Source organism: Micropterus dolomieu, linkage group LG17 (assembly GCF_021292245.1).
Source record: "Micropterus dolomieu isolate WLL.071019.BEF.003 ecotype Adirondacks linkage group LG17, ASM2129224v1, whole genome shotgun sequence".
In the NCBI taxonomy this organism is placed as follows: Eukaryota; Metazoa; Chordata; class Actinopteri; order Centrarchiformes; family Centrarchidae; genus Micropterus; species Micropterus dolomieu.
In genome coordinates this window covers 33,877,052-33,888,594 of record NC_060166.1, presented here as the reverse complement: position 1 = coordinate 33,888,594, position 11,543 = coordinate 33,877,052, and the positions used below count along the sequence as shown (strand labels likewise).

The window sequence follows — 11,543 nt, the reverse complement described above, 5'->3', positions numbered from 1 at the left end:
TTCTCAATTTATTCCAACAACCACTGACATCCTTGGCTCCAGTGATGCTACTCAACAGAAGGAAAATGGTTGTATCAGGAAACTCCAGGCTCCCAGGTGGGAATATATGCTATAATGTGCATGTGAGGCTGAGTCAGCTTTCTCTGAAATACTTAAAAAGGAAATACGAGCTGTGGGTTTGTTGTACTCTGAGGTACTCTGTATGCCGACCATGCATTGCTGCTACCAATCCACTGAACTTGAGGATGTGTTCATGACGCCCCACCTAATACAATCACACAGATAAAACAGTTACTGACAGCTAAACTCCAGTCAGAGCACAGAGGCAGTAAAAATGACAACAGGGCTTTTATCTCTGAGGAAACTAAACTCATCATCATTGTCTGCAGATGACTGATGACCTTCTTCTTCTATGACTGAATTTATTTTAACTTGCTATGATACTTCATGATCTGGGATTATAATCTCTTAGAGGAGAGAGGCGGAAATAAACCTTGTGGGCAAATTTAGTAATTTTCTCCTGATAACCTTTTTATTTCATTTAATCTGAATATAGATCATTCAGAACCTTTACTATAGTTATTATCATGTGTTTTTATTTGTAATGTGTGTGTTTAGTCCCCTGACCTCAACTGTATCTCTGCTGGAATTTTTTTGTAGGACTGAATCAAGCTGAACTTGATTACGGTTCTTTTACCTTTTACCTCCTTCCTGGAGGAAACATGTCCCAGGCTCCCATATCTCTTTCCTCTACTTGTTATATAAACTCTCACATAGTTAATCTTGTAAAAACATCCTGTTTTAGTATTTCACCTGTTGTCAGGCTGCCGTGACCTCTGATACGTTGCAACTAAATGTCTGGTTCAGATTGTGAGCCGAATTCCTAAAATAACTATATTTGTAGTGCTATAATTATTCCTTTTATGTTTTTCAAAAAGATAGTTCCTCATTGAGATGACTCATATCTTCCTCCTTTTAATCCTTTCTTACACACAGTGGTCAGATCAGTTACTGTGTTGAAATCAATGTAAATACACTTACTCTAATGATTTACCTTTCTTGTTGACAGTACATGCAAACAAACACACACTTGTACACACACACACACACACACACACACACACACACACACACACACACAAAGCTAGAATGATTTAGTACCCTGTATATGAGGTTAAGTGCACAGTCAACTATAATGTACAGTTCTCTTCATACAGTGTAATAATGCCCTACACTCATTAGATTAGAGCAATATCACATTCTCAGTAAAGTGAATTCTTGTGCTGCAACAAAGAGTAACATCTGTCAACACTCATTTCAGTCACTTATATGAATCGCTCTACTGTGTTAAAGTGTCGGCTGCGTATTCAGGGCTGAAGTGCAGTATGTTATTACTGCGTGGAGGACAGATGGTGCTTTTAAAAGGGAGAACACAAGTAAAACATGTACCATCTTCTTCTCCGTGAATACTAATGTAGATCGTTGTTGTAGTTTGTCATGTGGATCATCATCATTTCATTTTGATTTTATTTGATAGGGAAAATGCAATTTAACATAGTTCCAGTACAGAGTATGAAACTGAGTTCATAGCTATTGTTAATTTAAGCTCCTATCCCTCGTTGGGCTTTTATAAGTATGGTGTGATTAAAATATACAGCTTTCATTATCATTAAACCACAATACACTACAGATATGAGATACACATACCACAATACTCCAATGCACCACAACTTAGCAATTCTGTTCACTTTGGTGTTACAGCTGGTTTACGTTTGCATGAGCAGAAGGAGGTCCGTGTTTACTTACGGCTGGATCTCTGGTCTGGCTGAAAACATGGCTGTCCTCTTGGTCTCTGTCAGAGTCTGAAACAGAAAAAAAACAGTTCGAGTTAATTTGGTTTTTGTGCATTCGTTCATCATATCACATTTGAGAGTCTAGACAGCAACATAAAAACCTGGAATTAACTAAACTGGCTGAATTACAGTAATTTAACTGAATGTCCTGTAAATGAAAGCACATAAACAGGGATTCAATTAAATGACAAAATGAGGGACAAAGGAATAGTGCTACTCCATCTTTATCCCATGATGGGTTAAAGGTGCACGTGGATTACTTTGATGATTTGTTTTATGTTTTTTGTTATCCAATGTGTGTTCATTTTCACAAGTTCTATATTATTTGTTTAGTCATTGGGGTAAAGAATCATATGCAACACAGGTGCATATGAGGGAGGTGAGCATGTGTTTCAGACGCGTCTGTCTGAAATTTCGTCCTGCAAAATTAAAAGTTGAACAATTTCTAAACATTTTGTTCCTTTATGCAGGATGTCAGTCGTACGCAAACTGAACCCTCTCCCCGAATCCCACACCCTCCCACACCACCACAACAATTTTAACTACAGTACCTTGGGCTAATGCACACAACAGCATCTAACTTATATTTCTTATTTATTGGTCATATTAATTTACTGTGTGAGCATGAAAGTGTGTGTCTGAGCAGGGTGAACATTTGTTTTATGAGAGATTACAAATTTAGTTGTATGTAACATGCACTGACAATAAAGGCATTCAATTCAGTCGCCACTGACATACAATCAAAACTAGACTGTAAAATATATAACAGCAAATTATTATTACTATTATTATTATTACTGTCCTTAAGAAAGTGTAGCATCAGATGTTTATGTCAGACTTGTTCACATTAGAGTTTACGTGTCTGCTATATGGCCGTCAGTGTGAAGCTTCTGGAATGGCAGTCTTAACATTCTTTCCGTACTCTTGGTCGTGCCCCTCCTCGGGCTACCCGAGCCCAAACCATTTAAACTTTCCACTCAGACACTCTTAACCCAATGGTACTACTCCAACAGCCCCAAAACATCCACGACAGCAGTGACATTTTCATAAACAAAAAATGTTAACTATATGAATACTTTTGCAAAATATATCAAATTTTGTACCGATCAAACGCCCAAATGTGCTTATTAAGATTAAAGTCCAGTTATATATCACCCCCAGAAAACAGAAAGTGCTATGAAATAGTGAAAAGAGGAGGAGGAGGAAGAAGAAGAAGAAGAAGAGAGAGCAAGATTGTTATATATGGAGAAGCTATTTTACGTCTTGAGAGCAGAAACCAGTAGAAAATCAAGTCAAACAGCAGCAACATCAACCAGTCCACCATAACTACTGTAAATCTGAGTCAGCTGAGTAAAGTGATGCCAGGAGCCAAATAGTGAACTGTTTCACTTAAAGAGAGCAAACAAAGACAGATACCCAGAATGCTGCTGCAAAGATTATTTGTTCTTGTTTGCTGTGGCACTGCAAGTTCCTAACTTTTCTTTCTTTCCTTTTCAGACAATGCAAATGCATTAGTAACCACTGGATAAAAGCCATATTAGCAAAAAGAATAATTTCACACCGAATTAGGGAAGGCTGGGATGTAATTAGTGCAACCAAATACAGCAAAACCGACTAGACCTGGACTAGACTGCTGACCAGATTCCATGGCTGGCTTCCTGACACTTTGATGTCCACTGCCAGTTGCCAGGTTGGCAACTGTTTTCAAACACATTTGATATTCATCTCCACAGAGGGCTGATGCGACCTATAAAAGCAGTAATGATGCCATAAGGAAATTCTGGACCCCGTACATAGGCACTCTCCATAGTCCCCTCCCAGCATCAACGGCTATTCATTTTAGCATCTTTGTGGGTCCTCCTTACACACAGGCCCTGTATACTCAGTCCCCTTCCTCCCCTAGTCCTGCGCCCCTGACTGTGCCCCCTGCTAATCTCATTTCTTACAGTTCTACCTTCATGTGATCATGTGTTTTAACTGCCTTAGCTTAGCTGTGTATGTGTGTGTGTGTGTATTTGTGTCTGTGCAGGGGAGAAAGCCCATCTGTGTATCTGTGAATTTGTGGCGTGTAGGTTTGGAAGTGTAGCGTGTCAGCGTGTCTGTCGTGCCTGTTTGGGTGGGTTGGAGGTATCTGGTTTATAGGAGGTCACAGGAACACATAACACACATTCACTGCTGCCCGGCCATCAGTGTAACAGTCACAGAGGAGCAGCGACAAGCATTAATGGAATAGAACAAGTTTTGGACAGATAGATTCTTTACACCTGAACTGCTGAGAACGGAGATATCAAAAGGATCCCCGTGCCCCTGGTAGATGACTGACCCTGCTGCTCCTACAGTACTAATGAGATATAATTTGTTTAGAATTTGTAAAACATTTAATTTAAAAAGCACACATCTGCAAATTAAAAGTGGTATGGAAAATCTAATTCTATGACTCAGTCTTATGTAGTTTAGCTATTTGAACTGGTAACTTTTGTTTGACTAGCAAATTCAGTTTTAGTCACATACTTGTCAAAGAGAGATGTTCAGCTTGTGGTGTTGAAATCAAGGCTTTCCAACTGTTATTTCGGAGCCGAGTGACTGACATTGCATCAGCAGCAACAACAGGTGGAACAACTACACTAATGTCCCGAAAGTGGTCGTCACTGCTATGTTTCATTAACCTACAGAGAAGACGACGGTGACAGTAATGTGCAGGAAAATGCCGTCGTCATTTGTACATTTTTCTGTCTACAAAATCTAATCTTTTTAGTAATCAAAGTGGCAGTTTTCAGTTCAAAAACACGATTTTTTAAAATCAAAATAAAGTTTCCTGAGCTCTGAGCATGTAGACCGTAGTCACACCTGTAAAGGAAAACAGAATATTTCTGTTTAAGTAAAAATATGATTATCAGCTACAGTGAGACTTGTGGAAGTTTGAACCTGACAGCAGCTTTAAACTGCAGCTCTGTATGACAGACAGACCGCAGCAGGTGGAGGAGGTGGCACTCCCTGGACGGAGCACAGGAATGGAGGGATGGCAGAAGAGGAGGAGGAGGAGATGAAGATTTGAAATGCCTGGCAGCCCAGTCTTATTATAGATTGGACTCACACATCTGCAGGACTCCACATGCCTGATGACTGCCTCAATCAGCATGGACCTTTACCCTTCTGTATATGTAGTAGTGGAGTGGGAGGACACAAAATCCAAAGTGAATAAACAATTTCTGAATGTATCACAACATTGTAATCTCTACCTAGAGGTGTGGACAGGGAATGCTGGTGCTAATTAAAATATGTTAATGCTGTCCTAACCTTACTTACTGTACCTACATTTGTAAATAACAAATCTACCATTGCTTTAACTGTCTGTATTAAATGTCTTCTTTAATTATACTTAGACTGAATAAGTTTAAAACCATGATCCAATGAATCCAAATTATAACACCAGCTGAAACCTATTCAATGTTGCTGTTGGCTAAATGTGAATGTAGTTCAACTATATAATCATTAGATTGTGCATAGTGGGCTTCTATATCACTCTCCATCTTAGTAAGCATGTGCAGGTAATGTCATCCCACCTGTGTTTCTACTGTTCTGGGTGTCACCGTTGTATATATACAAGGGGCGTACGTAGGAGATGCCCATGCTGTGGGTGGGCGTAGACTAAAATTCTCAGTGCCGCAGGCGCGCGGAAGGGGTAAACCCATTAGCGATAGCCTTAGATGCCTGCACCTATACTCAGCGAATCCAGGTTACAGTACGTAACCCCCGGTCTTTGTCCAAATTGTTGAAACCACAAGCCTTCAAGGAGTTGACCAACATATCTGAGCCATGAAAATAAAACACAATATTTTCTAGAGATTCTACCCATAATTTAAAATTAAAAATCATCTGTTCAATTGGTATAAAATTTTGAATTCTTAATAATGTTCTGGGTAAAGGCAGAGCACCCTGCTAATATGATCCAGGGCAGCTACTATGCAGGTAAAGCGTCTCAGCTCTTTCTGCCTGACTGCTCCAAGCGAATGTGAAGATCAGAGAACAAACCAGAAAGCTAAAGAACTTGTTGGTGCTGTCAGACACTCTGCAGTTTGTCTAACAGGAGCTGGATTAAGTTGTCTCAAGTGATAATGCGGTCGGGTTTGTTAGTGAAGTCATAGAGTGGAAAAGACAGCTTAAACACGGTCTGACTGCAACATTCAACTTCAGCACAGTTTGCGCAAAAGGCTTTGTCACATCAAAATGAGGAAAGGCCTTCTTACTATCTCTGTCAGTTTTACATGTCATTCTGTGAGAATTAAGTAAATATTCACAGCAGTGACCCTTAATGTTGGTTAGTGAGAAGGACCAGCCCAGCAATCTAGCGCACATTTATTCCAGAGCATCACATCGTCAGAGCCACACCACCAATCTCAAATGTGTTTCCTGTCAGTTAATGGTTTAAACCTTGATGGAAATGACTGAAACCAAGAATTAACATTTTCAGAACTGTCACCTCTGTGGTTAAATCGGCTTTAATCAGTATTTCTTAGATGAACAACATGTGAAAATAATGTGAAAAGAGAAAAGGGGTAATGAACCTGTAGAGAATTATCACCTTCATCTGATGCTCCCCTTATCTTCACGGAGCTTTATAATGAGTTTCAGCTCATTTTTGAGCTGCCAATGCCACTACCTAAAACCAGCACTTTCTCCTATATATGCACATCTGCACACAGTAAGGTAAGACAACTTGAACACTTGCTATTGATTAAAGTAAGGATTGATGTTACAGTGTTAATTGCAGGTCTGTGATGAGATGCTAACTCTCGTCTACTGCGTGAAAGCCTGACGTAGTACATGTCAATCCACCACCCTGACCTCTACACTCCCTTTGAGCATCACTGAAGGGCACACTCCTTCCTGCATTGGTACATTGGCATATGCACAGGGACACTAAACTCTGTGTGTGCAAGGTCACACTCCTCGTACGACCGTCTGCCTTGTTTGTCTTGCAGAATATCAACTGTACGCTACTTTGTCATCAATCGAAGAACTACAAGAAGCCACTTGTCAGGAAATCTCAAACATAGTCCAGTCTTCTTCTGGTGAAGTCTTGAAAAGCATGACTGATAGCTGTGACCACTCAGACCGGTCCAGACATCTGTCAGAGAGTGTGATGGTGTGATGTGAGCTGAAGAGGTTTTATTGTCCTGCACTGTCCTGCTCTGACTTACAGCAGCAACCTTGTGAAACCGACCCTGCTGTTCTAATCCTGTTCAGAGGCTGCTCTAAGCCTATTAGAGATGGACAAGTTAATGATGTTATAGTTGGCTCAGTAATGGCAGCGCTCGAGCATCAGGTGTCCACCCAAAGAAAACAACTACCCATCTGCCCTTTATAAAGCTGATAACAGTCTTTGACACAACACACTACAGCAGTGATGCAGCGCACAAGAGACAGCTGAGGATGTGCGTTTGTGATTTATTTGTGGACTGAGGTATTATCAGCGGAGGCCAGATATCGACAAAAATAGGTTTTCTCCTCACGCACTTACACAAGAGTACACACACAGAGGAAATACCGCAACACTTTTTCACAATTGGTGACAGCCTGAGTACATAACACAAACCTCATTGGATCTAATCTTTGGACAATCACCAAAGGAGGGAAATTGTTTCTATTCCTACGGCATTATCTTGTTGTTTTGATTGTTAAATTAATTTATTGTAAATATTTTCTTTTCCTACATTTCCCCAAAACGTTATAACTATTCATTTTTCTCTACATTTATTTAATGTATACAACCAGAGCACAGTCTTTACATTCCAATGCAATACAAAGCAATGCTTCTAATGTATATGACAACATACTGTATGTATGTGCGTTCACATGCATGGAGTCACAAACATATACTAAAGTCAGTAAGGAAAGATCAATTGGGTTGTCTAAAAAAACAGAATGAGAGCGTCACAGTTGTCATTATAGAGCATTATCCAACAATCAATTTGTAACATAGACACAATGATGATTGGACAGATTTGATGATTTAGATATGATGATATGAAGAATTTGTGAATGCGAGGAACTTGTGGGACAGTAGAGGCGATTGAGAAGGACCAGAAATAGCAAAAAACAGCGGTTTAAAAGCAAAATGTGACAAAAAAAGAGGCTGAAAAGTAGAAGGTAGTGGTGGTCGGATTGTTGTAATTTGTAAATTATGTGAAACAATCAAAGAGTTAAACAGGAAATGAACAGAGTTAATACAATGAACTCAGCAGCCTTGTGAGATAAAGAAAAGACAAGAGGGAGAAGATATCAGTATGTCTGTGAGCTTGCATGAACACAGCACATGCAGGCGACTTCCTTCATTGATTTTATTTCATTTTTCACAGAGACAAATGAAGCACAATTGCCATCATGTCATCGTCATAAGGTCTCCATGGCAACCTCTGCCCAAATAGTGCAGAAGACTCCAACATAAATAAATACCATGCCATTTAGGCAGTTGTGGTGTTATTTGTAGAAGCTCTGGGGTTTCTGAGTCCACCAATATACAATCAAGGTGAAAGGAATTTCACTTCTGTCAACAGTTTTATGAGGGCCTTTTTTTATTAGTAACTGCAGTATTATTCACATTAAAGTGTTTACAGTGAGGGCTGGTATTATCTAAACTAACAAGGACACTGTTTCTGGAAAGACACTCCACTGGTTTAATTTTACATATAAAGGTCAGTTTACATATCATGAGGAGTTCAACTCAGCCTGTGGAAAACACATGCACACTAACGAAAAGCCTGTGTTGCACACCGGGGGCGTGAAGTTTGAATGACGATTGGTTGGCTATTGGCTATTGGTTGTAAATGTAGGATTTAGTGTTTTTGGCGTTTGACCCATACTTGACACTAAAAAGTCAGCGCATCTAGTTTTGCTCACTCTGTTTTTAATCGGTCTCTTGTACATCCAACAACTTTCTGGGAGTGTAGCACTAAATCAGCAAAGCCATGTACAAATGAGGTTCAATCCAAGCCACAGTAAGTCAAGGAGAAGCATTCGTGCCTCACTCTCAGTTCAAAACATTGATTACCATTGTCTGTCTACCCTAAATACAGCAACAGTGTAAAAGCAAAAAGGATGAGATACTACAACTACACCACCTCTTCTGCTGACACCTGAGGGCTCTTTGGTGGTGCTCTATGAGGAAAGCAGGTGTTAAAAGTCATGGGTGAAGGGGTCTGATAGCTCAATTTTTGGAGTAGCAGCAGTATTAATGTATCTTGAGTGGCCATGCCTTTGTGTTTGTGTCTGTACTCGGTGTTTGTATCATTTAGTTTCAGCATAAGAATGTTTTATTTTCTGAAATATTGCTTTGAACATTTGAAACAGTCAAACTTCCAAAGAGTCAGACATTGTAAAACTTAGAGAGAAAAATGGTGTTCAGGAAGCGAATGCAAGTTCACTGTAATAATAGGATGGACAAAGTGTGCTGTTCTGCACTTCAGCAGGAGAAGGGAAGAGAAAGCCGGTGGAGCTCAGTGGCTACAACAGTGCACTGACAGCGCCAGGGCTTCGACTCCCACTGTGGCCATCCAAGCTGAACATTTAGGAAGCGTTGCTGCTGGGAGTCACTTTAGATAAAAGCATCCACCAAAGAGCGTAATGTCCAAACCCCTTCAAGATTAGTGAGATAGATCTCAGCGTGTCTCCTGGTTGTTTGAGACATCAGATGGACAAAGCAAGACACACCCGCTGACGTAAGCCTCTGGACTGTAAAATGCCTCCGTGTAAACAGGAAATGGAGATTTTTGACAGATACACACAGTGAGAGACACACATGGCTCTTGTCATTTGAGAATAAAACATTGTCACAGGCTGTGACCTGTGTTTCTCAGTTTTGGAATAAATATATTTAAATAGTATCTATATATATATCTCTAATATTAAATCACATGTGCTCTCAAATCCCTTGTTTACATGAGTCTTTCTTCCTAAAAAATCCTCATAGTTCTTTGTGTGCACTGAGGGAAGTTCACACTTGTATGTACGTCAAGCAGTGTTTCCTCACGAGGTCTCCCTCCCGAACTGCCCAATCAACTCTTGACCCTACTTCCTGGTCTAAAATTAACCACACCCACAACCGTGACCACCACCACCCAAAGTCTGTCGCCAGGAAACTGCTATCATCATCCATCATTTTATTTTGATGTTATTTACTTTCAGCTCATGGACGCACACACAAATCATACCTGGTAGTTTCCAGAGCAACATTTCACCTTAAAATACCAGATTTTTTAGAGTGTCCACAATAAATGCCACAGGAGTTTGACACCTAAGACTTTATTTGTAGCATCAGATTCAGACCTGTGATCCCTGTCACAGTCTGTGCCGACAGAATTAGTGAAGAGTTCAGTTACTGGCCTCCACTGTAACAAATCCAGCTGGAGTAAACAGTGGATTGGCAGCTACCATTACTATTATGCAGAGACATCAACAACTTTAACTACCATATGGACAAACATTTAAACCATGCTCTAATATGCTGAAAACGTACAAAGATAGAAAAGTTTCCAAAAACTTCATAAAAGAAAATGCACAAATCAGCAGCCAATTTTCTGTACAGACAGTTAACTTGCATCCAAGTTTTTTTTTTCAGGGAACACAATATTAAAGTTGCTAAGTAAATAACTATAATAAAATATTTATATAATAAAAGATCTTAAGGCAGAGTAACAGTGCGACAGACAGAGAAGCTATTTCGTTTTACAATTCATTACAAGACATGATCAGTGTATCACACTATTTATCCCATTTTTTTGCCATCTGAATTGTTCATGGACCACTCAGTTCACTGATGCCTGTTAATGATCTGTGCTAATGCTGTCATGTTCAATGGAATTTCTGTATTTCAGAAGCCTGTCCATGTGTTCTTTTTGATACAGTTGGACAATAAATCATCAGTTGAAAGCAATAAATCATTATCAGCAGAAAACAGTAAATCATCCTAAACCAGAATGGGAATATATTTTGATAACAAAGGCAAGAAAAACATCTAACTAGCAATGCCCTCGTGCAAAGGAAAGTAGAATCTGCCTTTTAGATTAGTTTGGTGTTGTCAAACCAGAAAGTTTGATATTATTTAAAAAACGATATCTGTTGCTCAAAAACTACCGAGTGCATGCATTATGTAACCCGGTGTGTTTTGCCTACAGCTGCCTGTGAACCCACTTTGAGCCAACATACATACCGGACTGGTGGGCGAACTTTGCGATGGAGCTGGAACTGGGGGCAATCAGATCCAATGACCATCACACTGCAGCTGTCGCTGGTGTGTAACATTAAGACAGGGGCTATTTGAAAAGACCGCGTACTGCCACCAGCAGCTCTGTCAGCTCTGCTCTGCAGCATTAAGTTATTTAAACTTATTTCTGTCTGGGACACTATTATTACAACAAAAAATAATAGGTGTTATGTTACGGTACTCGTGGTAGGCCGCACCCATCCGGCACTCCTAAAGGTTTAAATAAATGTTACGAATATTTTTTTCAAGTGTTATTTGACCCAGGTCTCATTACAAAACACTCTTATAACTTGGAGTCATAGTGACATGCCACACTGCAAATAGTTACCATAAACCTCAGTGAATACTTGAGTGTTTGTAACCAGCAACTGGCATGCTGGAGTAAACACAAGTGGCAGCTGTCTTACTAAAACTGTCTTTGCATTTAA

At 39.8% G+C, this 11,543-nt stretch overlaps 1 protein-coding gene across 1 annotated transcript in view; it reads right to left on the bottom strand.

Moving 5' to 3' along the window:
• Positions 1–11,316, bottom strand: part of prx (periaxin) — a 37,256-nt gene extending 25,940 nt beyond the window's left edge. The window contains exons 1-2 of the mRNA XM_046072848.1: positions 11,292–11,316; positions 1,807–1,862 (exon numbers count right to left, since the gene is read on the bottom strand). Of these exons, the coding sequence (XP_045928804.1) occupies positions 1,807–1,862; positions 11,292–11,316 (81 nt within the window). The remainder of the gene's footprint in view (positions 1–1,806; positions 1,863–11,291) is intronic.
• Between the last annotated feature and the right edge of the window lie 227 nt (positions 11,317–11,543).